At 60.0% G+C, this 27,067-nt stretch overlaps 1 protein-coding gene across 1 annotated transcript in view; it reads left to right on the top strand.

Moving 5' to 3' along the window:
* Positions 1–27,067, top strand: part of LOC114089402 (cadherin-23) — a 213,280-nt gene that overhangs the window by 156,105 nt on the left and 30,108 nt on the right. The window contains exons 11-21 of the mRNA XM_071611711.1: positions 1,747–1,811; positions 3,503–3,740; positions 5,445–5,550; positions 7,344–7,471; positions 11,520–11,592; positions 13,475–13,591; positions 17,119–17,231; positions 18,408–18,515; positions 23,587–23,776; positions 24,062–24,207; positions 26,319–26,538. Coding sequence (XP_071467812.1) covers positions 1,747–1,811; positions 3,503–3,740; positions 5,445–5,550; positions 7,344–7,471; positions 11,520–11,592; positions 13,475–13,591; positions 17,119–17,231; positions 18,408–18,515; positions 23,587–23,776; positions 24,062–24,207; positions 26,319–26,538 — 1,504 coding nt within the window. The remainder of the gene's footprint in view (positions 1–1,746; positions 1,812–3,502; positions 3,741–5,444; positions 5,551–7,343; positions 7,472–11,519; positions 11,593–13,474; positions 13,592–17,118; positions 17,232–18,407; positions 18,516–23,586; positions 23,777–24,061; positions 24,208–26,318; positions 26,539–27,067) is intronic.

The following is a 27,067-nucleotide window of genomic DNA, read 5'->3' as shown; positions in this document are numbered from 1 at the left end:
CACAAAGGCCACCCGGCATCACCGCAGAACCCCTGTCTTCTGAGGAAAGGGGAGAGGGGGGTCTCCCTGGTGGCCTGAAGGAGGAGCCCAGGCAGAGAGAGGAGGCTCACTTTGCTCCCGACCTGCTCGCCACCTAGAGGGGTGACGGGTTACTGCAGGCCTCCCCCGTCTGGCCTCAGTTCTGCGACCTGGGAGATGGGTGGAATGTCAGACCTCGGCACATGGGTGGTGGTCCCCGTAAACAGGATGTTCTTTGAAAACATAAAAGGTCACAGAGTGGAACAGGCTGCCGATGTGACCGTCTGTTGTCAGTATCAGGCTGGGCTCGCTCCCTCTGGTCCCTTAGACTGTAAGTCACTGACACTCCACTTGGTCTAGTCTGGGTAAAGAAGTCTTTTTGTTTAATTTTTTTATTTGTTCTTTTTAGTTATACATGACAGAGAGTGATTTGGGCATATCATACATACGTGGAGTCTAACTTCCCATCCTCGTGGTGGAACATGATGTGGAATCTCACTGGTGGTGTACTCATACGTGAACACAGGAGAGTTATATCTGATTCAGTCTACTGTCTTTCCCATTCCCATCCCCTCCCTTCCCACCATTCCCACTGAACATCTATCCTCTCTCCCCATTGTGAGTCAGCATCCACATTCAGAGAGGACCTTTGGCCTTTGGGTTTTGGGGATTGGCTTATTTCACTTAGCATGATAGTCTCCAGCTCCATCCAGTTACCAGTAAATGTCATAATTTCATTCTTCTTTGTGGCTGAGTAATATTCCGTTGTGTATATGTACCACAGTTTCTTTATCCATTCGTCTGTTGAAGGGCACCTAGGCTGGTTCCACAGTTTAGCTATTGTGAATTGAGCTGCTGTGAACATTGATGTGGCTCCGTCCCTGTGGGATGCTGATTTTAAGTCCTTTGGGTATATGCTGAGGGGTGGGATAAGTAGAGGTCTTGATGGACTCACAGACCAAGCTGCGGGCGGGAAGGGACAGCAGACTCTGGACGCTAAAACCGCCAGGATTCAGGCTTCCCGTCGCCAGCTCTCCCAAACATCATGGCACCCAGCTTCACTCCGGAGAAAAGTGTTTGTCCCCAGCAACAATGAGAAGGATCTAGATGGAGGATTCTGCCGGACCCACAGTGGTCAAGGGCCACCCCCAGGCCATCCCTGTGGCCGGGTGGGGTAGCAGCTGGAACTGAGTCCCCGTGTTCCATGGGGGAGGAGCCAGAGAGGATGGCAGAGGTGGGCGGGGCCTGTGTGGGGAGAGTAGGCTGCCAGCAGGCGAAAGCCGCCCTGTGTGGTGGGTCACTCCTGGGGTCAAAGGGCAGGACAGGAACCCTCCTAGGCCCCCCTGGGCAGCACACATGCAGGGCCCCACCAGGCGCTGAACGATGCCCACCTTTGTTTGGGACGTTGGCCAACCTACAGGTTGTGCCTGGGGACAGGTCTAGGGTCTCCCACGCCCCACCCCCAGCAATTGCAGGGGATCCGCCTGCCCAGCCTGGCCCGAGAGGGGGACTCACACAGATTTCGGGGGGACAGGCCCCCTGGAACTGTGCTCTCCGGTACACAGTTCAGCAGCCATTGGTGGCTGGTGACCGCCTGAGCGAACAGCATGGCTCTAGAAGTCTGCGGGCCAGAAGTGGGGTGGGAGAAAGGGGTTCCCGAGGCCCTTTCCTGGCATGGCCAGGAGACCCAGGTGGGCCTGAAAGTCACCACTTCCTGTCCCCCTGCAGGCAACCGACAATGACGTGGGCACCTTCGGAGAGGTCAGCTACTTCTTCAGTGATGACCCTGACAGGTGAGACCCGCCCCCACTTCCTCTGCAGTGGCCCCCACCACTCACAGGGTCCAGCAGACTTTCCAGTGCCCAAGGGTTTTGCTAGGCCCAGCAGCTGGAGCACTGGACTGGGAGTCAGAACCCAGGGACATTGTTGCTGGTTCGTCCCTGAGTGCCCAGCACAGTACAGTTAGTCAAGTTTCCTAAACTATCTGGGACATAGTTTCTCAAATGATAGCCTTTAGCAGGGTGTGGTGGCACACATCTATAATCCCAGTGACTTGGGAGGCTGAGGCAGGAGGATCGCAAATTTGAGGCCAGCCTCTGCTATATAGTGAGACCCTGACTCAAAAAAAAAAAAGGCTGGAGTGTAGTCCAGTGGTAGATCACCTCTGGTTCCATCCCCAGTACCAAAAAAAAAAAAAAGTTCAGTTTTGGGATTGGAGGAGACTGTGTGTGAGGGCTTTGAAGCACGAATGATCGCACCCCGTGGCCACCACTAGCAGCAGCAGCCCTAGGAGCTCCAACTCCAGGCACTGCGCCTATGCATCACCTGTGTCACCCTCACAGCTAAATGCTGGAGGCACTTGGTGCTTGGCCACTATTATCACTTCCACTTCACAAATGCAGCTCAGAGAGGTTCTCACCTTCCCAAAGTCACACAGCAGGCAGGCACCAGGCCAGGCCTCTCTGCACACGATCTTCACCGCTAGGACACACAGCATCCATCTGCAGCCCTTGGGTGGGTTCCTAGCCTCACTGCCTGACCAGGGCCAGCCTTGCCCATCATGGGGACACAGTACTGGCCTGGTCCCTGGCCACCTCTTCCCCTCACCTGCAGTTGCTCCGAGCCAGGGGAAGCCCCTCCTTGTTGACATGGTCAAAGGCCACGGTGAATTCAGGGGGCAGGTCTGCGTCTAAAAACGAGGGATCTGCTGCACTTGAGAGAAGAAGGAAGGAACAAAGACGGTCAGCTCAGGTGGACTCCCCACTGTCCGAGTGATCAGACAAGAGGGGGGACCCTGGGCAGCGTCCTGGGCCACACTGTGTGGAGGCCTGGTGTGGAGGAGCAACAGCGTGGCCACGGGCACAGGCCCCGCCGCAGGGTGTCCACGCGGCTTCCTCCCCCATCCTGGATTCCACCGGTTCCCATCTTCTGGGCTGGTGCTTCCTCTGTCCCTGAGCTGGGATCTTCCAGGCCTGGTGACCGGCGGCTGTGGATCAGGACAGCTCACCTGAGCCTCCAGGGGACCCTTAGAGGAGGCAGTGGGAGGGACTGTGCCCTGGGTCTTGCTTCCCCCAGGGGACAAATGCCAGCCCCTCCCCCAGTGCCTCACCACAGGGGCAGCTCCCAAGAGGTGACAACCCTCCCTCCCCATGTGGGACACTTGCTGTCATTTTTGAGCATTTTGGTACAAAACTCCCTGGGGTGACGGTCGCCCGCCTCTGGCTCTCCAGCATCTGACAACTCCTGCGGCCGAGGTTCCTGCCCGCATGTCCCTGATGGAGTCCCCTGACTTCCCCCAACCTCACTGCTGCCCACGCTGCCCTTCCCGGGACCCTGCTCAGTGCCCCTGCCCCCCCCCTCGAGGCAGCCCAGACGCCTTCCTGTCACCCTGTCCAACAGCGCGGGTGGGACGTGGCAAATGCGGGTGGTTGCCCGCGAGGCTGCTCCCATCCAGGCGCCTTGGCGCTCCCTCCTCCCCCGCCAGGTTCTCCCTGGACAAGGACACGGGACTCATCATGCTGATCGCCCGGCTGGACTATGAGCTCATCCAGCGCTTCACCTTGACCGTCATCGCCCGGGACGGGGGCGGCGAGGAGACCACAGGCCGGGTCAGGATCAACGTGCTGGACGTCAACGACAACGTGCCCACCTTCCAGAAGGACGCCTACGTCGGGGCCCTGAGGGAGAACGAGCCCTCGGTCACGCAGCTGGTGCGGCTCCGGGTAAGTGCCCTGGGCGCTCCCTGGGCCTGCGCCCACGCTCCTCGGCCACCTCCCTGCAGAAACCACCGAGAGCCACACCGACCTCCGGGCACCAAGGTCCGGGGTCTGATTCTTGGACTGTGTCAGGGCTTCTCTGAGCATCACCTCCTGTCCCTGGTGACCAAGGGGGGCCATGCTCATAGTGTCTGTCACAGCTTGAATTTCTGGCCACCATTTAGCAAAAGGATGCCCCATGTCCCTGGCAAAGACGTGGCCAGGGGAGTGGGCAGCAGGTCCTGTGGAAGGACCTCCTTCGGAGCCTTTCAGCAGCGGGCAGAGCCACAGGCACCACGGGGTGTGGCCCAGTTCACCAAAGGGGAAGCAGGAAGGGAGAGGCCCAGAAGACATGGCCACTCACGGAGAAGCAGGGCCAGACCAGAGGAGGGATACGCTGCAAGTGTCCACCAGTGGGGCCCTGCCATGCTTCAGTGACTTCAGCCAGGTCCACGCTGAATGTCCCATGCTGCTTTCTCACACTGCCTGCCCAAAGTGACAGGACCCTGTTCCTCCATTGGAACCTGTCCCCAAAGCCTCCAAGGGTGAAGACAAGGGAGGGCAGGCCTGGGAGCATGCAAAGAGCAGGAGCCCACCCAGTATGCCAGAACTTCCCGTCAGACCCCCGCCTGCTCAGAGTGTGGGAGGGTCTCTGGGATCGAGGACAATCAGGAAAGAAGCTGATACATTGCGACACTCCAGAAGATGGTCAAAGGGGAGCAGGATCCGCAGGGCCTTCCTCCCTCTTTGTTCCACGCAGCATGCGTCTGTTAGATATCTGTCTCGTGTCTGCACTGTGCCACACTCCGGGTACACCTAGCAGCAATTGAGAAACACAGGGTCCTGCCTACTGGAAGTCGGTGGTCCAAGCCGGGCAGGCAGCAATGAAATAAGAAATGACGGTGGGCATGAGGGCAGTGATGGGACACACAGCACCAGGGCCCTGCTCTTAGTCCATTTATGTTGCCGTAATAAAATGCCCAGAGCTGAGTACTTTATAAAGAAAAGAATTTTGTTGAGCTCCCAGTTTTGAGGGTTGAAAGTATGAGCCTCATTGTGTCAGCCTCTGGTGAAGCCCCCCGGATCATCCCAACAGGATGGAGGGCACCATGGCGGGAGCCCTGCAAGGCGAGCAATCCGATGTTCAGACAGGAAATGAGAGATTCAGAAGCCAGACTCGCTTTCTTATAGAAACTCGTTCTGGGGGCACTCACCAGGGTCCTCCAGAGTTACAATAATGCATCCTGATGGCCCCCAGTGACCTAACGCCTCCCGCTGGGCCCCTCCCTTCAAGTTTCACCTCCTCTTGGTGCTACTGCAGGGGGAACCAGGCCACCAGCTCCCGAGGCCCTGGGGACAAACCACGCCCAGCCCCCTCCCCAGCAGCCCTCACGGCCTGGAGCTCAGAGAAGGCATGGGGTGGGGTGGGGGGTGGCCCCTGGTCCTGGCAGGCACCCCGGGAACCCTGGCCTCCCGCCCTCCTCCCAGGCCGCAGCTGCCCTCTCGGTTTCCCAGGAGGCCTCTATGCTCTGGGTCCAGCTGAAGGTCACAGGCCCCTGGGGTCCTGGGCCAGGACATAACCCACAGGAAGAGGAAGCCCTGGGAGGGGCCAGCCGTCCCCTCTGTCCAGCCCTGGGACTCACAAGGCCCCGTGCACCCGCTTCCTTCCAGGCCACAGATGAAGACTCGCCCCCCAACAACCAGGTCACCTACAGCATCGTCAACGCCTCCGCCTTCGGCAGCTACTTTGACATCAGCGTGTACGAGGGCTACGGAGGTAGGCGCCCGGGCCTGGGGGGCGGGCTGGGCTCTCCTCTCCCTGGGAAGGGCGCGCTCGGGCTCCCTGACGCCCTGCCCACTGGGGAGCTGCATGTGGCCAGCGGTCACCCTTCCAGAGGGTCCGCCCCACATCAGCCAGAGCCTTCTCTGGTTCCTGGGCTGGAGATCCCGGAATCCGTGGGGGCCCCTATTTTGTACCCATAGGGGGAGACTTGTGACCGAGCCTCCCGTCCCTCGGGCCGTCCTGGGCCACCTCACAGCCTTCCCAGGCTGGACATGGCCAAGGACGCGGGCAGCCCCCCTTCTTTACCTGACCCCAGCACAGTTCCCACCCTGGACCCGCCCTGCCTGGACCACAGTGCGTCCTTGTCCCTAGGGCCCTGGTAGCAGGAACAGCAGCAGCAACTTCAAGACCCAAGATCCCAAGAGCGAGCAAGGCCACCTTGCTTTGTAGATGAGGCAGCTGAGGCCGAGAGGCGGGTGTCACTTGCCTGAGGTCACCAGCTTGGCACTCGGGTCCCTGTGTGGTCTGGCTCTTGGTTGCCTCTCCAGCCTGGTAGCTCAGCAGATGCCCCCACCCTGACCAGAATTCAGCCTCTCTGAACCCCTGGACACCCTCTGCCCTCGCGCTGGCCACCTCCGTGTTCCTCCTGCCGGGAAGGCCCTCTCCCTGCCTCTGCCCCCCCCTCCCTCTGGCCGGCTCTGAGTCCCCACGAGAAGCCTCCTCTGCAGGAACGCTCCCGAGTGCTGGGGCTGGGTCAGGCCTTCCCTGGCAGAATGCACCCGTGCCTTGGACGCCCCTGGTCCCCGCTCATGCCTCTCAGTGGTGACAGGGACGTGCGGTCACAGGAAATGCCCAGCCCAGGGCTCTCCCCAACATCTGAAGTCCCTGTTGACAAAGGGAAAGTACCAGGCCTGCACTCACCCTCCCGCCAGAGGAACCCTCAGATCTGACCAGTGAGCCAGCACTCTGTGCCCCATGTCCCAACAGAAAGTGCCATTGGACACTGTGGTCAGGGCTCTGCAGGTGACCTGGCCCACTTCCAAGCCAAGACACGCACCCGCCCCTGCCAAGTTGAGAATCGGTGACTTAGCACGAGAGAGTAACCCCAGGGTTCAGGCTCTGCCGTGGGGGGAAACTTGAGAACTGAGGCCTCTCTCTTGACCCCCTGCAAGTCTCTCCTCGTGGTCTCTCCCCACAAGTGAGACAGGCCAGGGGAGACCAAGGACAACACTGCCATCTGCACCCCACTGCCAAGCCCTTCCTGGCACCCCAGTATTGGGCAATGAATGGTGAATTCTGTGCTTATGGGGTGTGGTGGGGGGCGGACTGGCCACTGGGAGGAGGCTAGAGAGTGTGACCAATGGGGAAAATGCAAAATGAAAAGTGCCAGGGGAATGAGGGAGACAGACAGGTAGACAGTGGAGCCTGCTGGACTCTGGATTTGGCCAAATCTAGGATCATATCCTGGCTCTGTGTTGTTGCTGGCTGTGTGACCCTGGGCAAGTCACTGAACCTCTCTGTCTGGTTTCTCCATCTGTAAAGTGAAGAACAGTTATCACAGTTATCATCACAGTTTTCACCCAGTGAGTTCAGCACGGTGCCTGCTGCACATCAGCAAGTCAGTAAATCAAAGTGATGACCAGGAGGCTCCAGATGCTCAGAGGCCAGAGAGGAAACCCAGGAGAGCTGGCCAGGGTCACACCGGTTGTCCCTTCTCTGCCTGAGGGGAGCCCTGGCTGGCTGGGCATCCAAAGCCTGCCTACAGGGGGCTGCTCCTGCCGTTTCAGTGATCAGCGTGAGCCGCCCCCTGGATTACGAGCAGATACCCAATGGGCTGATATACCTGACAGTCATGGCCAAGGACGCCGGCAGCCCCCCTCTCAACAGCACAGTCCCTGTCACCATCGAGGTGTTTGTGAGTACTCAGGGCTCCGGCCTTGCTCCTCCAGGGTACAGGGTGGCAGGGCTGGGGACCCTGCCCGAGCCCAGAGGTGTGGACCACGTCCTTGCCTATTCCCACAGCTCAGCTGTCCCAAATTCTGTCCCCAGCAAACCGCTGCCTGCAACTAAGCTGCCTGCCAGGGAGCCCCGGGGCCCTGGGGTTCAGGAAGAGCCAGATTGCCCTGCTCTGACTCCTTTGGGGGACCTCAGAACAGCCTCTGGGGGTGGGTGGAGCTGGGGCCAGGCAAGAGGAAATGAGGTGGAGTCACAATCTGTGAAGTTCAAGGGAGTGACCGCCGGGTGGTCATCTCTCTCCTATGTCCCTCTCTTCCCTTTCCACTCCTCTGAAGATCTGAAGGGACCTGAAAGCAAGGCACAGCTTGTCTGACATGAATGTCAACACGCACCCTGGTGCCGTCCCTGTCTCACATTATCAGCCACTGAATCCGTCTTCACGACGGCTCATTTGTCCCAGGCCGCCCCCCAGCGACCCGGGGAATGCAGAGCGTGGCCAGCAGTGGGGCCCGCGGGCCTGTCCCCGCTGAGACCCCGCACACTGGGGCACACTCAAGACCCCCCCCAGCCCACCCCCGCCTGCGTCCAGGGCAGTGAGAGCCTTGTGACCCCCCAGGATTGGATCAGGTGGCCATGAGCTGCGGTCTGACAGGAGTTCAGGAAAACCCCAGCCCAGGCAGCTTCCTGCCTCGCCGCCCCACGCTTGCCTTTAGCCTCATCCTCCCCACCCAGAGCTGCTGCCCCAGGTCCCTGCACCCCAGGGGAAAGGCCAGGCCCAGCCCTGGAGGAGATGGGGTCCTGGGCAGGGGCGAGGGAGGCTGGAGGGAGCAGCGAGGGTGAGAGCCAGGGCAGCAGAGCAAGTGCAGAACAGGCCTGGTCCAGAGTCCTTGTGTGTGACCACCTGGCTTCAAGGAGTGGAGCGGGGAGAGAGGGGTCCACAGGAGCCCAGAACTGGCCTGTCTTGAGCCCACAACCTCCAGCCTTAACATGGACCCAGACGGTGGGTCCCCTGGCAGTGCTGGCCACGGCCTGGTGTTCACCACACCGCAGCCTGACCTCGACTTCCCGGTCACAGCCGCAGCCCCCACGCCTCCCCTAACCTGACCCCACCCGCCACCCCCCAGGAGGGCTGTGGTCCTGTCTGTGAGGCAAGAGGCCTGGGTGGAGGTGAAGGTAGGTGGGTGCCTGCGCTGCCACCCCCAGAGATGCCGGGCGGGAGGGGAGCTCGGCCCCAGCATAGGGCTTGGGAGGCACCTGGGTTCGAGTGCTGCTCTTCCAGCTGTGTGGCCTGGAGAGGGCTGCTTACCTCTCTGAACCACAGCTTCCTCATCTGCAAAATGGGGACGAGCCTGGTACCTTCCCCAAGAGGTGCCTTGAGGATTCCAGGGGATCAGGCACCTGGCACCTGGCACCTGCTGTGCTGGTCATTCTCGCAGCTGATGAGACAGCCACAAACACTGCCGCAGCAGCGGGCTCCAGCCTGTCCTCGTGCTCACGGGGCAGAGGGACCTCTGTAGGCTTTGGGAGAGGGCGGGGCAGGACGGTTGAGGGAGACGGTTGAGGTCTGTACTTCAGCCCAGGGCTGCGCAGGCGTCACCACCCAGTGGCAGCTAGCTGAGCTCCACCAGCACCCGTGCCTCCCATCGCTCAGCCTTTCTCAGCCCCATTTTACAGATGGGGACCCTGAGACTCGGGGAGGGTGGGTCACAGTGCCTCCTGGCCCCTGGTTAGTGGCAGAGCTGGGTGGAACCCCACTCCCGCTGCCTCCAGGCTGATCTTCCCACCACACTCTTTGGCCTGGAGCCTGGGTGGTCCCTCCCCTGGATGTGACTGAGACCTGGGGACCTTCTTGGAGTGCACATGCTCATGTGGCCGGACTGAGCTGAGGCTGAGGTTCTGGGTGGTTGATTGACGCTTCTGCTCAGGGGACCACATTTGGAGCAGCTAGGCCTTCGGAGACCTGTCCTCAGGAGATTTTTAACCCCAGGGGTTGCCCTGCACCCCAGGACCTTCCCAAGCTGGGACAGGGCAGGGCCTCTTCTCTTTTCCCCTCAGTCTCTCTAGGGTCCAGAGCCAGCAGGAAGAGGAAGGCCAGGGACCGAGCTGATCCACTGCAAATACTAGAGTGGGCGCAGCCGCCCCTCATTCCAGGGACAGAACCTCTGGGGGCCGAGTGGGCGCGAGACTCCGCTTCAAAACGCAGGGGCTTGGGTGGGGCAGCGCAGTCCAGCAGAGGGGGCCCAGTGTCCCCTTCCCTCAGTACTGTCACATGGGTCAGCAGGAGTATACACCTCCTTTCCAAGTCTACCCCAGCCCGCGGCGACCAGGAGGGGCTGGGGACAAAGACAGGTGCCACCTCAGCTGTAAGTGGATCGTCTGGTCCCGAGAGCAGGGCTCTTGAGCAGCATCGTCACTCGTAGCTAAGGACCACACTTGAAAAGGTCACTGCCTTCCGGCTGATTTTGCACGTGGGTGGTTTTTAAGTAGCTGTCACTTGGCTGTGCTGCCTCCTCCCTCCACCAAAAGGGTTTTCTAAGGGAGACCCCTGGCGAGATGGGGGGCTGTCGGCAGCTCCCCGCACAGGCCAGGCCGGGTGGGGAGAGGCGGAGCCCAGGACCAGAGGGACAGGGCCAGGAGCAGGTGAGAGGGGCCAGGTGATTCCTTTCATCCACTGCTTGTTGGTTTTTAATAAAGAAGTCAAACTCGGTTTGTAGATTTCCCATTAGGGGACAATAAGCTTTTGTGGAAGGAGCCGCTGAATTAGAACTAATAGCAAACGCAGCGCCGGGATCCGGGGAAATATCACCGCTAATAAGTTTCTGCCCCGTGCTCCGTGGCTGACATTCCCCGCCGTCTGGTGCAGCCAGGCAGAAGCTCCAGAGTGTGTGCAGGGGCACCTGTGCCCGCGCCAGGGGGCAGGGAGAGGTCCAGGGGTGCCGCTGGGGCGTGGGACAGCCAGTCCCAGGGCTGAGGGACCCGTCAGCGTGAGCCAAGGGACAGGTTTGCAAAGAACTGGAGCGTCCCCTTTCTGGGCACCCACGACCATAGCGGCTAGGGGTCTCTGAAGCCCTGAGGGGTGGCTGGCCAGGCAGCGTGTCCTCTTTCCTAGTCGCTTGGCCAGAAAGGACTCAGCACAAGGGCTTAGCCCACCCCGCTCCCCTGGGGGAGCCCTCAGCCCCCTGAGCCAGGAGACCCTGGGAGCAGGACCTCCTGAAGGCCGTGGCTTAGAGACCGCCCGGGGCTGTCCCTCAGCCCCCTCTTGGGCTCTGCCCTGCACTCTTAGGTCAAGGGGGGAAGGCTGCAGGGCAGGGGGACCAGAAGCCCCTGGGGTGAAGAGGACGGTGCCGAGGAGCAGCGGGTCAGAGGCAGGGGCTGCATGTGGCTCTGGTCCCCCAAGACGGGGCCTCCCCAACCCATGCCCAGTTCAGCTCCTTAGTCCAGCCCTGCCCTGGCCTGCTGAAGGCCTGACCAGAGGAGGAAGAGCTCCGGGAGGGGGCCAGGCCCCTGGCCAGGGTGGAGCCCTTGTCCATGTGCATGAGGAGGGTCCGGCTGGCCCTGCCTGCAGCCCGCCCAGGGCAGGATCTCAGAGTCTGGGAAGGACCTGTGGCCAGCCACTGCACACTCCTGTACCCTTGGGGCTGTGGCACTCCTTTCTTCCTCCCTTCTAGCAGGGTTTCTAGAACCTTCCATCTTTGTCTTACTGAGCTGGGAGGGAAGGCCCATGGGGATCCCCAGCGTGGGGGCTGATGAGCCCAGGGTGCTGCTGGAGTGAGAGCCAGGGACGCGGGCGAGGCACTGCTGCCTTCATTCCCCGTCTCTGCCCCTCAAGTCCTGCCTTGCTCCTGGAACCCGGGCTTGCCAGAGGGACACCCCCCTGGCCCTGGTTACGGTAGCCGCCAGAGCTCCTCGGAGCCACCAGGCCCAGCCTGCTCCCTTTGGCCCACCTGGAACTGCCGCCCAGCTTGACCGGCTCCCTGGCCCCAGCTACCCGCCTGCTCTCCTTCCAGGATGAGAACGACAACCCGCCGACCTTCAGCAGGCCCGCCTACTTCGTCTCTGTGGTGGAGAACATCATGGCAGGTAGGCCTCGCAGGGAGTGAGGGGCAGGGGCAGCCAGCAGCCTCGGGCACCTCGAGGCCCGCTCCCGGCCTTGCACACGAATGTAGGGAGGTCCGTGGCCACCTCTGTTTCCCAGGCCAGGTGTCCTGTGACAAGTCAGGAAGCCTTTGAGGACGTCTGGTTATCTGCTACCAGCAGCTACTTAGACAGCAGCCACTATGTGCAGACCCTCCCCTGGGCGCTGGGTCCCTGCTCTCTGGCAGCAGGAAGAGGATGGTGACAGATGACAATTAAGCCTTGTAGAGGCAGAGTTCTGAGACTGAGGCGCTGGGAGGCAGTCTAGGAACCAGGACTCCCTTGAAGAATGGCCTTGAGGTGTGTTCCTAGGTGAGGGTGAGGACAGGAGGCTCCGCCCTGGGCCACCCAGGTCCACGCCTGGCTCCGGGGCATGTGCTCTGCCCTGAGACAACCTGGTGGTCTCACCCTGAGGCCAGAGTGTGCTCTGCTATGGGGACATGTTTGTGTCAGGAACTGCCACACCACTGCATGAGTCATAAACAGCCAGCTTGGAGACAGCTGGATCAGGGACACCTGGATAAGCTGGAGTCAGGCACTGTGAGGTGCAGGGCCCACTGGAGTTAGGGGTGGCCTTCCAGGGGTACCACAGGCCTTTTTTGTGGGGTGCGGTGTACCAGGGATTGAACCCAGGGACACTTAACCACCAAGCCACATCCCTAACTTATATATATATATTTCATTAGAGATGGGGTCTTGCTAAATTGCTGAGGCTGGCTTTGACTTGAGATCTTCCTGCCTCAGCCTCCCAGCGAGTTGGGACTATAAGTGTGTACTACCACACCCGGCTCCATGGGCATTTTAAAGAGAACCTCTGGGCACCTCTCTGGTGTCTGATGATTAGCTAGTCAGGTGCCAGGCCATGCCCAGCCCACCCCTCCCTGTGACCGCCACACATCCCCAGGAGGTGCCATCCTCCTGGAGCGCGAGGGGATCTCCCATGGGGTCTTCACTGTGGTACCTAGTTCTCTTCCTAAGCGAGGGCGTGTGGATGACAGGGCACAGTAGAACTTGTGTACCTGTGCCCCTGCTCAGAGCAGGATGGACCAGTCAGATCCGAGGCCCCTGGCCACCTGGAAGGGGCCCTCATCACCTGCCTGACCTCTGACCTTCCAATGCTCAGCACAGACCACCAGCAGAGTGCAGTGAGAGCAAACTGCAGGCCACGGTGCCCGGCGTGCTTCCTGCCCAGGGGTCCTCCCCGCTATCCCACAGGGAGGTCCCGTCTGCAGAGCAGGAGGCTGAGGCTCAGAAAGGCCCAGGCCCTTGCCGGGCCCATGGTCTCCAGCTGGGGTTAAGCCGAGCCTCGGTTTGGGCCAGGGCTGCTGTGGGAAGAGCTGATCCCCCACCCAGGAGTGCGTGCAGCTGGGGATGAAGGTGAAGGCCTTAACTGGACATTAACGAGAAAATAAAAACCCTTATAAATTCCCTCGCGGACAAGATAAAACAGGACCAAAATTGGATGCAATAAAGGTAGAATAATTTAATATGGAGCTTCATTTCTTTTTGACTCAAAAGTAAAAGGTGGTCAGTGTGAGTGTTTAACGAGGAGGCAGCTGGCAGGGTGAGGAGGCAGCACTGAGCCTCTGGGGTTGGGAGAGAGGACAGGCCACCTCCCCCAGGGTCCCCGGCTGCCCCCTCTGACGGAGCCTCATCCCACACAGCACAGGGTCTGGGCCAGGAGGGCAAGTAGTTGGGCCTGGTCACCCCTGGAATCCCCCAGGGGGCAGGCTCCCTACCTCCCTGAGGCCTCTGCCAATCCTAGTCCCCAGGGACTGGGACTGGGGGCCCAGGTGAGCAATGCCCCACCTCCTTTGTCTCCTGGAAGGAGCCACCGTGCTGTTCCTGAATGCCACCGACCTGGACCGCTCCCGCGAGTATGGCCAAGAGTCCATCATCTACTCCTTGGAGGGCTCCTCTCAGTTCCGGATCAACGCCCGCTCGGGTGAGCCCCCGGGCCCTGGGCCCTGCACCCTTGGACTCACAGGCCGGGGGCTCCTCCCTTCTGTTTGGAGCAAGCCCACTCTGAACACCCGGTTTCATCCCTGAAATTTTCACGGGAGTGTGATTCCTGACCTTACCCCAAACCACCTCAGCGTGAATTTTTCCACTCAAGGACGTCTTTAAGGGCGAGGAGTCCTATTATGTTTCAAATACCTGTCGTTTTACACACAGGTGGTCCACACACCTCTTCAGGGACATGTCTACTCATGTCCAAGTGTCCCCCTCCCTCAGCCACTGAGCTGGTCCTTGACCTGCTCCTCACACACACCTGCATGCCGGAGGAGTGCTGGTGGATTAGGTTAGTTATCACAGGAAACAAGCTTAGAGTGGGTCCGCAGAAAGTTCTGGAACACTACTATCATCATGTTCTTTGATCTATTCACCTAGGGCCCCACCCCAGCTCCCTGCTCAGCCCACGCATCTCTGTCCTCCTTCTCTGGTTCTCTTTGAGCCTTCCTCCCACTTCCTCTCCTCCTTGAAGCTGGAAGGAGGTAAAAAGACAAAAGAAAAGAATTAGAGACCCTGGGCTGTTCCTAGACCTGAGGGAATCTGGGGTCTGGTCACCAGTAACCACCTGCTCTGAGCCAAGTGCTGCTCTAGGCCCTGGGGTGGAGGGGAGGAGGACGGGACCCTCGCAGGGCCTGCGAGGCACCCACTTCCAGGTACCCACTTCTGTCTGAGCTCGGGGAACTCCAGACGCCAGCCCTGGGCGGCTCAAGACAATGGAGACACCCAGCGGTCCAACACGGTGTGCAGACAGCCTTCCACGGGCCGGTTCTCGGGCCAGGTCCCTTCCAGGTTGTGGCTCCAAGGTCACCGCAGAAGGAAGAGCACCTGGGGCATGGTGCCACGCGGAGCTCATAGGCCAGGCCTGGAAGTGACGTGCCTCACTCCTGCCCATTGGCCAGACCAGGCGATGGCCCCGCCCAGGTGTGAGGGAGCCTGGGAATGGCCCGCAGGCCTGGGGGCCCCTTTCCAGGAGATGTCTACCCTGGGGAGCGAACAGGAACTTAGGGGACCCTGGGCGTCCCAGCCATGGGCCATCAGTGGCTCACCAGCTGTCCATGGCTGCCCGTCAGAGTTGGCCTCAGTCTCTCCCCCATCTACTTTCCCTGGGAGCTTCGGAAGCAGATGGCTGCAGCCGATGTCCACAGACGGCAGAGGGACCCCAGGGCCATCATGAGCCTCTCCTTCCACCTCTGAAAACGCAGAGGCCTCCCTCCCTGCTTTGGGAGCGTCCACCCCAGCTAACCATTCCCCACCCTCCCCTGTTTCCAGAAAGCTCTGAGCAATGCGGCCATTCCTTGTGATCAGCAGGGGATGCTTCTAGGACCCCGTGGAGACCAAGGCGCTCCCGACCCTGGTGTGAGATGGTCCGGGACCTCTGCGTGCTCTGGTAGATTTAAATCACCTCTAACTTACACCACCAACACCATGTGAATGCTGTAGGAAAGTTGTTCTGTTGTATTACGCAGGCAATCACGAAAAGAGAAAAACGACACCTCATTCCAGATGCAATTATTTTTGCCTAATTTCTGCTTAGTGGAATGTGCAGCGATGGAGACACGGAGGGCGGACACAGAAGCCGTGTCACTAACTAACATCCAAGCGCTGTTCTCAGCTCTCTGACCTGCGTCTTCCCACCCTCCAGCATTAGCCCCATTTTCCAGATGAAGAAACCGAGGCACAGGAGAGGCTCAGAACTTCACTGAGGACTCACAGAGCTGAACTTGGGTCTCCAGAGCCCCAGTGTTAAACGCTGGCCATGGGAAGCCACGTTGGAGCCCGCGGTGCCACCCAGATGGAGTGTGGCCCCGCCCTAGCCTCTGTGTCAGGGACTCCAGCTCCACGCTGGGCCCTTTAGTGATGACAGGGACATTTTCTGCTGCCTGAACACAGCTCCTCCAGCTCCAAAGGTGGAAGCCTTTTCCTCTGAGCTCCTTGGTCAAATTAGCCAGGGCTGCTGCACAAAGGTGGCCTTAATTGGATCTAATTTCCCAGACAGGAGAGGCCATCGATCATGCCGTCAAGTTCATGTTTAAAACTTTTTAGAGATTAATTTCTTCCTCGCCCTGCCAATTAACTGACACCACCCCACTGGGGAGCTTGGCTCAGTGGGCAGACCTTTGCCAGTCTTTGGTCCCTGGCCTGAGTACCTTCCCCGACTTCTCCCCACGCCTCGCTTCCTGCTCGGCCCTCGCTGGTCAGAGAATAGGCCAGGTGGCCCTCGGGACCATCTGACCCAGCTCCCTTGTTTTATGATCAAAGAAACCAAACACAGAGAAGTGAAGCCACTTGCCTCAGGTCACACAGCTCAGGAAAAGGGGGGGGGGGGCGGGTAGATGGATAGCACATAGTCCCTGCCCTTGGGGAAGTATGACAGTCCACTGGAAAGAAGCCATCGTTTTCTGAGTGTCGGGAGTGTGGCCTATAGTTACTTCATCCTCACAACAGCTCGAGAAGGCACGCTGTTCTCCATTTTACAGATGAGAAAACTGAGGCCCACCCAAGGCCAGGCACCTGGGAAGGGTGAAATCAGAATCCAGTCGGGGTCTCGCTGTCTTCGTAGAGGAGGCTCCCTTCCCGCTGCCCTGGGAGCTGGTCAGCAGCCTGGCCGGGAGGCCGGGACGAGGTCGGCCCCTACCAGGACACACCTGCTGGTCTGTGAACTCGGCATTCAGTGCCATCGAGTCGTAGCTTGAACTGGGCCTGGGGAGCCTCACACCACTGAAATCAGCCAACGCCCCCCCACCCCCTTTTGGAAACCAGTTGTCACACACATGCCAGCACACCACACCAAAGGTGACATCCATCCTTCGGTTTTGCCAAAATAACGAAGAAACACCAAAAACAGCTGAGAGGAACCGTGGTCTGTTCTAAGTTTTTATTTAACGTTGTCACTTGTTTACACACTAAAACAGTCAAGGTGATATGACTATGCTGTTCCCAGGGTGATTAGGAAATGGCTTTGTGACCATTGTCTCAGTGCGCTGTGGATTCAGCTGACGGGGACTGGGTCACCAGCAGGCATGCGTGGGACCCTGGGGGTCTCTCCTTCCGGTCGTCGTTTCCTGTGAATAAACAGCGCCCTGTGACAGTAGCTATGTTAATCCCACAGCAGCCCTATAATGTTCCCTTTGGACCAGATGAGGAAACTGGGGCAGCAGCTCTAAGTGACAAGTTCCAGGAGATACAACAGTAAGATAAAGTCAAGCCTAGGCCAGATTCTCTCTGACGGAGTTTGAAGCCGAATGGCCTCCTTCTCTGTTCTCCCACCCCTTAGCCTCCAGAATTGGCCTTGACTTCACACCCCAGGGGTGTGATCACCATCCCAGGGTCCCGGAGCACACAGACAGACACGCACTGCCACCCTGCAGGCATCTCTCCTGCACCCTGGCCCTGCTCCTTCCCTCGCTCTCTCCCTGGCCCACCCGGACCCTCTGGCTCACCCTCTCCTCTCTCTGGCAGGTGAAATCACCACCACGTCTCTGCTCGACCGAGAGACCAAGTCTGAATACATCCTCATTGTCCGTGCAGTGGATGGCGGCGTGGGCCACAACCAGAAAACGGGCATTGCCACCGTGAGTGCCCACCCCGTCCACGCGTTGCCCGTGCTGACCAGGTCACAACTCCCCAGCTCATTCCCAGGTGTCCCAGGCCTCTGAGCAGCGTGGGGCATGGAGAGTAGGGAGGGGGCAGATGCCACCTCCTCATCAGCCTTGGGCCATCGCAGCAACCGAGGGGAAGAAGGGGCGTGCCACCTGGGATGTGGGAGCGCTGGGGTGGGGAGGCACACAGGGCCCCCAGGGCCAGCAGGGGAGGGGACAGAAGGCCTGAGCCCCAGAGGCCCCTCCTGCCTTGGCACCAACAAGCAGTGTTGTGCAGGGAGGGGCCTCTCGGCACAGGCAGCAGGCCCTGGACGGTCCCTGAGGGCTGTCCCCGTGCCCACCCAGCCCTCGTGATGCTGAGAATTGGTGCCTGGGTTTCCTGCCATGAGCCAGTAGGACCAGCAAAGGCACCTTGTCACTTAGGGAGGGACTTTGGGGTCCCGAGTAAGCTCTTGGCTACAGAAAGAACAGGGAAGTGGGGAGCAGAAAGCCCCCCTATGGGAGAGGAGGAGACAGGACAGGGGGCAGCTCCAGCCCTCCCCTCGTGTGCCCCTTCTGCCGTCCTGGGCTGTCCCTGGGGAACACTCTCCTGACCGCTCTCCATCGTCCTCGCCCACCCTTGCTCAGTCAGAGGGACAGAGGCTGGGACTTGGCAGAAAAACGCACTGTGCCCGGCTCCGTCCAAGGAGGCCCTGCTAATAGGAATCAGAGCCCTATAAATAATTCACCTGGTGGCAGGTGAGCAGGAAAATTGCTTGACTTGTAGCCGGGAATGGGAAGCTCAAGGGATTCTGTCAGTCCCCGCCCTGTCAGTCACCTCCAGCCAAGACTGGGATGGCGGGGAGAAGTCCTCGGTCACAGCGAACACTTCAGGGCCGTCCCATCCATTCTGTGCCCACATCCTCTCCTCCTGAAGGGACCTGGCTCCGTCCGTCCTGTCCTCAAAAGACCCTGACCAAGGCTCCCAAATTTGATGAAACTGGTATGATTAACTCCAAGATGGCCATCAGCAGGCTGGGGCTGGGGCTCAGTGGTAGAGCACTTGCCAAGCAGGTGAGGCCCTGGGCCCGTCCCCGTGCTGTCCCCACCTGTCCTGCTCTTGGCCATCTCAGCGAAGCGTGTCCCATAGCGCCCCCTGTGGCTCCGCAGGTGAACGTCACCCTCCTGGACATCAATGACAACCACCCCACCTGGAAGGACGCCCCCTACTACATCAACCTGGTGGAGATGACCCCTCCCGACTCGGACGTGACCACGGTAGGGGGGTCGGAATAGGGTCCACCAGGCCGCCCTTCCTAGGGGTGGGTGCGTTCCGACCTCCGTCCCTGGGGCTACCTGCATGGGGCTGATGGACACGCTTCCCTCTGAGCCAACTCCCAGAGCAGACTTCTAGAAGCTTCCTTGCATAATGAAAGGTAGTCAGAGGTCAAGGGAAAGCCCTCCCCCAGCTTCCGGTGTAAGTGGAACAGTGTCAGGGGGGCAGGGGCCGAGCTTGTGGCCACTCTTGTCCTGCGATCCCCAGACTCTTGCCACCCACCAGGAGAGCCCCGGCCCTCAGCTGTGCCCAGCGTCTGTTCTTCAGCACCTGGTGCCCACAGACATCAGCCTGGCCAGCTCCCACCGGTGCTGGCCCCAGGGCTGGCCCCCTGGGGTCAGAGTCCACTCCAGGGGTGCTTGGTGCAGCACCCCCAGGTTCCCAGCTGGTGACTGTGTGCACGTACATCCAGGTGCCACTCAGGGTGGGAGGGAGATGTGGCCAAAGCACTGGGCCTGCAGGATGGAGACCAGCCTCCAGTCCGGCAGGGTGGAGCGCCCCAGGGACCTGCCCTGCTCTGTCACCTCCGAGGGCCTCTCCTCCCGCACCCTGGTGTTCCGTTTGGCTCAATTTGGTGAGACTGGTCCCCAACTGTCCAGCCTCACTGCCACCCAGCCAGCCTTGTGATGGACATGAACTGTGACAGTCTAGTGTCCCCATTCACTGCCTACCTGGAACATGTCCAGCACCGTGCCCAGGGCCCCCCATGGATGCTCCCACCCTCAGCCACCTCCCGCGGCAGGGGATTCTTGCCGCCATTTTACTACAGAGGACAGACCCAGAGCTTCTGGGGCTTGCCCAGGTCCCTGGCTAGGAGAGGTGGCATCAGGACCTGAACCCGCTCTGTCTTCCTGAGTCAAGGGATTGGAAAACACCGGCCCGGCCCTTAGGTTCTACCGTCTAGTGGGGGGTCCCCAGCAAGTGGCCCCGTCCTGAGGAGCTGGGCATTGACGTGGGTGGGAACCGGGTCAGGGCTTTGGGATCTGACTGTCCAGAGGCCTGCCCACTCACATCCAAGCACCCTGGGGATCTAGGTGGGAGAGGATGTCAACCTGGGAGGCAGGACAAAGACGAAGGAGGGGTTGGTTGTCACACCTGTCCTCTCCACGTGCTCAAGATCTGCGCGACTCCCAGCTGCTGGGTGGTGTCCCCTCCCGGAGGCCCCAGTGCGGCAAGGGGTCAAGGACGAGGGATCTGGTGTCTGTGTTATTCCAAGTCCCCTGTGTTGGCGTGGCAGGCCAGGCCCCTTGAAAACCACCCTCCTGGGCCATTTGCTGGGTGGGACTCGAGGTCTGGCATTCTCTGCTGCCACCTGGTGGGCAGACTGGAGACGACCTCCTGCCCCAGCCTGGGACCCAAGAGCTGGGGCCGGGTGCCCACCCCGGAGCCCCCTGTCTGCTTATATTACCTTTGCTTTACGCTTCGGGTGACAGAGGTGACTCTACCAGGAACTGGCTGCACAGGACACCAGCCTGGGGCACGTGATCAAAGTCCCCCTGTCAGGCACAGAGATTTTCCAGGTGGGGTCTGCCCTTGACTTTGGGCACTTTTGAGCTCTGGTCCACAGTGGCCCTCTCCACTGGCCTTTCTCATGTTCTGCTGAGCCATGAGCAGATATGGATAATGGGCTGGGGGCCTGCTTGGCACCTGTCACCCTCCTGTCACCCTGTCACCCTCCCCTTTCAACCTGTGTGAGAGTCAGAGTCCTTACCTCAAAACCACCAGGACCTGCCCCGTGGGGACCCCTAGCAGACCCCTCACCACAGCAGGGTCCTGCTGTCCCTCCTCAGGCACAAGACGGGCAAGGACTGGAGCACTGGAGTGTCTCAGTGTCCCCTGGTTACATTTGAGCCAGAAAAATAAAAGTAATGATTCAGATGTGCACAGCAGCAGAATCAAAATTAAACCCTGTTATATTAAACATCCTCCAAATGTAATATGGAAATCCAGTGTTTGTGGAAGTCTTATTGCATTCTGAGGACCAATTCTAGAATTCTTGAAAATGTTCCAGAACTCCCTGGAATTCCCAGTTAGATATGATTGCCAGGAGATGAGAAATCAAGGAGTTTGTACCCGGATCAAGTTGGTCACGGCAAAATAACTTCAAGAATAGTCATAAAAATACTTTAGATGTTATGCCATAAAATCTCAGTGTGTGTAGGTGTGCGTATGTGGGTAGATTTAAATACCTTCAAGGGGGCCCCCCAGAGCCTTCCAAGGCCCCAGCCCCGGTGAGGAGGGGTGTGACTGGTCATGGGGGAAGGTGGCTGCAGACAGAACAGCCAGCCCAGAGGTCAGGTGACAAGAAAAGTGTGACATTTGAGGGGGGCTGGCTCACATCCTGATCATGTCCCACCGCACACCCCGCCATCACACACAGGTGTGCCCACCCCGCCCACTGGCCTGTCAGTTCCCCGCCCCACTCACCTCTTCCCCATCCCAGAGCCTTTGCCTAAGCTCCTCCCTCCCCCAGAATGCTCTGCTTCCTCTCCCCCACCTCCCTCAGTCTCCCCCATCTGTCCTAGCTGGGAAGGTCTCCTGGTAGAGAGGCCCTCCCTGCCTCTGCCCCTCTCCTGTGGTTTTCTCCAGGTCCCACAGTCCATGCTTGCTCCTTTGGTTGCCTGTTATTAAGAGGTGGCTAGCTTGGGCAGCTGCTGACACCAAAGAGTCTGGGTTCTCATTCCAGCTCCACCACTTCCAGCTGTGTGACCTGGGCAAGTTACTTAACCTCTCTGTGTTCCAATCCTCTCACCTAGAAAATGGAGGTAGTAAGAGTCCCAACCTGGTCAGAGTCGGTGTGTCCCAATACTTGCAGCACTGGCGGACAGTGAGTGGCCAACATACGGCAGCCACCGCCACGGCCACCTCCCTCCCTGCTGTAGTCCTGTCTGTGTGTCCTCCACAGCGCCAGACACATTGTAGGTGTTGGAAACCTGTGTCCTGGAAGGTCTGGTCTGGGGAATGTCTCTCTTTCCTCCCTCCCCAGCTGGGCTGGCTCTCCCTCACCTGGACTCTAGGGCACATGGCCCAGGACTGTCCCAAGGGTCCCCTGGAGCCCGAGGCTCGGGCGATTGCTCCTGGTGATTTTCCGGGGCTGGAGTCTTTGCTCAGGTGCTTTGGGGGGGGTCTCCCACCTGCTCTGTGCGCCAGGTGTGACGGGCACGGGCACCGGGTCACTCTGCCCACCTGCCTGGGCGCACCCTCGGGAGCGGCCGTCCCCGTCTGCAGTGAGCTTTGGGCCCAGCTCTCCCCAAGGCTCCTGCAGCCTCCTTCAAGGACCTGGCTGATGGGCGTGGATTCAGAGCCTTTCAGAGCCCTCAGCAAGATAAAGGAGAGGGGAGAGGGAGAGAATGACTCCCCGTCAGGCCCGGAGAAAAATGACGAGCGTGAAATGGGAAATAAATGAGGGAAAGTGGTGAGATTCCCGAAATCGCCCGGCGGGGAGTCTGCGGGGGCCCCAGCCCACGCCACGACCAGGGGGACACCCAGGGCCCGAATTCCTGCCACCCCCCAGCTAGGGCGGTCTACCCAGGCACCTCTGGCACTTGGGGGAGAAGACAAGAGCCCCCCCACTGGCGGGCAGTGGGTCTCCCGCGTGGGCCCAGGATGGGTCCTTTCCCCCGGAGCCTGTCCCCGCCCGAGGGTCACCATCCTCCTCCTCTGACCCTAGAGACGTGGAAGGGCAAGGCACACTCTTCCTTCAGTGACAGGCCTGGCCTGGCTCGAATTGTGCTCAGGGTGTCCTGGAGCCTTGTTTCCTTTTGCAAAATGGGGGTGCTGGGGTCCCCAGGATGGAGGCTGGGGCCACGTGCCCACAGCACAATGATGGCACCTCCGGCCTGGAAGGTGGATGCCCTCCCCCACCCCCTGGTGCCACGGGCTGGCGAGGGAGCAGCCTGGTGGGGCTGGGCTGCCTGTCCCCCTCCCAGCAGGGACCCCAGGTCAGGCCCCAGCATCAGCCTCCCTCCGGGGGCAGGTGGGCGCCTCGGCCAGGGCAGCTCATCTGTCTGTTCCGCTCGAGTGGCCCCAGAGACACCTCTGGCTGGGGATTAAGCCAGAGGAGGGACAGATTCTGCTGCCAAAGCATAAAGGCCTCACATGGAACATGATGAAGGAGCTGGCGGGGCCCGGCTGTCATTGCCGAGTGTCCTGGAGTTAAGAATGACACTGTCCTGATGCAGCCCTGGGGACTGCAGTCACCCTCCCCTGGCTTTGATCCCGTCCTCCTCTGGTGCCATGATGGCGTTTGCAGCACAGCAGGTGGAGGAGCTGAGGGTGGCAGCCACTGCTGTCCCCAGAGTGTGAGCTGGGCTGGTTGGTCCCAAGGTTGGTGCTGTGTGACCTTGAATCTGGCCTGGGCCTCTCTGGGCTGTTTTCCCCTGCAAACTGGGGCCCAGCCATGGCTCCCTGTCCATCCTGTCATCCGCGATGTCGCCGAGGCCCAATTCTTTCCCCATCACTCCACAGCCAGAAGCTCCAATGGAGGGAAGAGAGGTTTGGGGATGAGGCACGGTTTCACTTCCAAATCCTTCCCAAGCTCAGCCCAGGGTTCAGACGCCCCCCAGCCCCCACGCACAGATCACCAGGGGCAGGGAACTGGAGGACCACAGAGCCCATGAACTTGTCCCTGCGTGCCTGGACAGGAAGGACACGCAGATGAGCTGGCAGTGTTGCCTGCTGGGCTTAAGGGACCTAGGACTGGGCACAACCCCAGTTCAGCTGTCTCCTGGCTTCCAGAGGTTGGGCACCTCACTGAGCCTTCTCTGTGAAATGGACATAATCATACATGTCCACCTCATAAGGCGGTTGACAGTGCATGGAGAGAGCCTAGTGCTTCTGAGACACAGGCACCTGCTGGCACAGGTGAGTGCTAGGAGCTAGGTGCTATACACAGGTGGGTGCTAGGAGCTAAGTGCTATACACAGGTGAGTGCTAGGTGCTAAGTGCTATCACAGGTGGGCACAGAGACGCCCCTGCACTGGGCTCAGTGAAGGGTCTGTTCCCTCCGGGCAGGTGGTGGCCGTGGACCCAGACCTGGGGGAGAACGGCACCCTGGTGTACAGCATCCAGCCTCCCAACAAGTTCTACAGCCTCAACAGCACCACGGGCAAGATCCGCACCACCCACGTCATGCTGGACCGCGAGAACCCCGACCCCCTGGAGGCGGAGCTGATGCGCAGGATCATCGTCTCTGTGGCTGACTGTACGACCCCCACCCACCCTCGGAGCCCCTCATGCAGGCGGTGGCCCTCGACCCTGGGGGGCTGGGGAGACCCCTGTGATGGGTCCTCAGGAGGCTGGGGCCTGGCCAGGAGGGCTGTACCTGGTCACCAGGAGGAGAGTGACACCTCGTCCAGCTGGACCCCCAGAGCCCCCAGGGAGGGACTGGGGAGGGGCTAGATGCAGGACCCTGACCCTGCCCCCTGCCCGCCCCTCTTCCCTGGCTCCATCCTTCCCTCCCCTGGGCCCTCCCTCCCCTGTGCTCCAGGTGGCAGACCCCCCCTGAGGGCCACCAGCAGTGCCACCGTGTTTGTGAACCTCTTGGATCTCAATGACAACGACCCCACCTTTCAGAACCTGCCTTTCGTGGCTGAGGTGCTGGAGGGCACCCCTACGGGAGTCTCCGTCTACCAGGTGAGTGTCCCTCATCTTGTCCCTGACAGTCGACGGGTGGCCGGGGTGCACTTTGCAGGGGGGCAGGGTTGCCAAACAAGACCCCCAGATGGTGTGCAAGCCACGCCAGGCAGGAGAGATGGGGCTGGACGGACTGGTGGTGGCCCACCAGGTCTGGGCAGGTCCCTGGGGGAAGAGGACTTGAGCCAGTCTTGATGGACAGGCCGGGGGGGGGGCACTGGCAGGACAGGGAGGCACAGAGGTGGAGAGGGAGGGAGGGAGGCAGGCGGTCAGAATGCTGGAAGCCAAGCCAGAGGCCCTCTCCAGGCCTGGCGGAGGGCTGGCCCACAGGGCGGATCCAGAGCACAGGGAAGGCCCACAGCCTGAGCCCGCGTCCAGCCTCCAGCTCTGACCTCACCTGATTTGCAGGAGGTTTTAAAGAAACTCACTCAAGACTCTGTGGCCCGGAACAGGTGGGGCCCATCCTCGACACGACCCCTCGGCCTCCTGCGTCATCCCTTCTAGTCAGAGAGACCCTGCAGGTGCCAATTCAGGGGAGATGATACCCTAACAGGAGCCATTTAGAAATTCTGGAAGGTCCTTCTGTTAACATAGGTTTGGGGCTAGGGTGTTGTTGCTCAGCGGCAGACACTTGCCTAGAGTGTGCAAGGCCCTGGGGTCCATTCGCCCCAAGTACTTACTGCAAAACAAAACACTTGGACTTGGAAGGCCCAACACCATGGGTGTGGATCCCAATTCCACTACCCATGTGCTGTGTGACTTGGAGCACACTACTTAACCTCTCTGAGTCTCAGCCCCCTGGCTTGGAATTGGAGATAACAGTAGTACCTTACCTGCCTGGCCATGCTATGGCCATTCAACCAGGCGTGGGTGTCAAGCAAGCTGCAGGAAATACACAGTGGCTATGGTGTCATCTCCTTTGTGGTTTGACGTGAGAGATTATGGGATCAGGTTGAGGTTGACCTGTCCCCTTTCAAAGAGGGGAGAGTCGTTTGCCAGGATCCCAGAGTGGGCAGTGCCCGCTGCCTGCTGGGCCTCCGTCTCTCCACCTGTAAGAGACTGTCTCTCAGCAGAGCACTCTCCCCAGGCCCCCAGCAGGGGGAGCCTCCACCCAGGGAACCACAGCCAGTCCCCAGCGAGTGGTCCCCCAACAGATCAGGAGGGCTGGAGGGTGAGAGAGTGGACGAATCCCCAAACCCTGCTCTCGGGGCTCGCTGACAGCAGGGAAGGAGATGCCCACCAGTGCACCCCTGAGAAGCGGCTCCGAACCACGAGGAGCCCTTTGGGGGAGTGGCAGGATGTGGCTCAGAGACTCTTCACACGGGGGAGGGGGTTCTGGGGTGAGCTGTGTGGTCCCCTGGCCCCATCTAGGGGATCAGCAATCAAGATTTCTTTTTTTATTTGTTCTTTTTAGATATACAGTAGAGTGCGTTTGACATGTTATACACACATGCAGCACAGCTTAGTCTAAGTAGGATCTCATTCTTGAGGGTGTCCGTGGTGTGGAGTTTACTGTCGTGTGTTCATACATGAACAGAGGAAGGTTGTGTCCGACTCATTCCACTGTCTTTCCCACACCCCTCCCTTCCCTTCATTCCCCTTTATCTAATCCACTGAACTTCTATTCTCTGCCCCTCTTGTTGTTGTTAGCATCTGCATATCAGGGAGAACATTTGGCCTTTGGTTTGGGGGGACTGGCTTATTTCACTTAGCATGATAGCCTCCAGATCCATGTGTTCCCTGGCAAATGCCATAATTTCATTCTTCTTTATGGCTGAGTAATATTCCATTCATTCATCTGTTGAAGGGTCTTTGAACTGGCCAACTGTTCAAGCCAGCATCACAGGCTGGAGGACGAGGGGAGATTTCTGGGCCCTGGAGAGTTTGGGGAACCCAGGGCCCGCTGGAAGGAACCTGGGAGGACTTCCTCAGGGGAAGTCCTAGAAAGTTCCAGAAAGTCCCTTCTGTGCCCACCTGCAGCCTCGCCCAGTGCTTCTGGACGGCAGCCCACCTGGACCTCTGTCAGCTCTCACAAGCTGTCCTTAGAAAGCCTCCAGGAGGCACACTGGGGCAGTGGCCTGGCACCTCACACAGCCTATCTCCTCTCTCAGGTGGTGGCCATTGACCTGGACGAGGGCCTGAACGGGCTGGTGTCCTACCGCATGCAGGTGGGCATGCCCCGCATGGACTTCCTCATCAACAGCAGCAGCGGCGCGGTGATCACCACCGCCGAGCTGGACCGCGAGCGCATCGCCGAGTACCAGCTGCGGGTGGTGGCCAGCGACACGGGCACACCCACCAAGAGCTCCACCAGCACGCTCACCGTCCGCGGTGAGGAGGCGGCCTCCTGCAGCGGTGGGGGGGGTGTCCATACTCACCAAGGTGCCCACTGGCCACGGCACCCTCCCCAGCTGGACCCTTCAGCACCTCACAGCTTGCCCGTCTCCGCCATGCTAAGGATGCCAGCAAAGCCTGTCCCCATCTGGCCACTGCCATCAGGGCCCCAGTCCCTGCCAAGGTCCCCCCACCCCTCCTGGTCTCTGACCCCAGGAGACATAGGGAGGTCAGAGCGGGCCCTGGGACCCCCAGGGCAGGAGCAGGCAGGGGAGGGCAGGGGGCTGTGGAGGGAGCCCTTTGTCTTGGGAGGCCAGAGTTTCTCTGGAGAGTGAAGGAGTCTCCCCGACCTGGGAGAAGGCAGCCACATCCCCAGGTTCCCCAAGATGGTCCCCCTGAGCTGATCCTCAGGGCCCACCACACCTGGGGCAGGGCCCGGGTGGAGGACATTCTCATCTGCTTGGATGTGCCTTTAATCATCCAGACAAGGTGGGGACACTGACGTGAGTTATGGCCACCAGGCCAG

Source organism: Marmota flaviventris, chromosome 4, assembly GCF_047511675.1.
Source record: "Marmota flaviventris isolate mMarFla1 chromosome 4, mMarFla1.hap1, whole genome shotgun sequence".
NCBI lineage: Eukaryota > Metazoa > Chordata > Mammalia > Rodentia > Sciuridae > Marmota > Marmota flaviventris.
The sequence above is the reverse complement of the archived record's forward strand: the minus strand, read 5'-3'. Positions and strand labels throughout refer to the sequence as shown.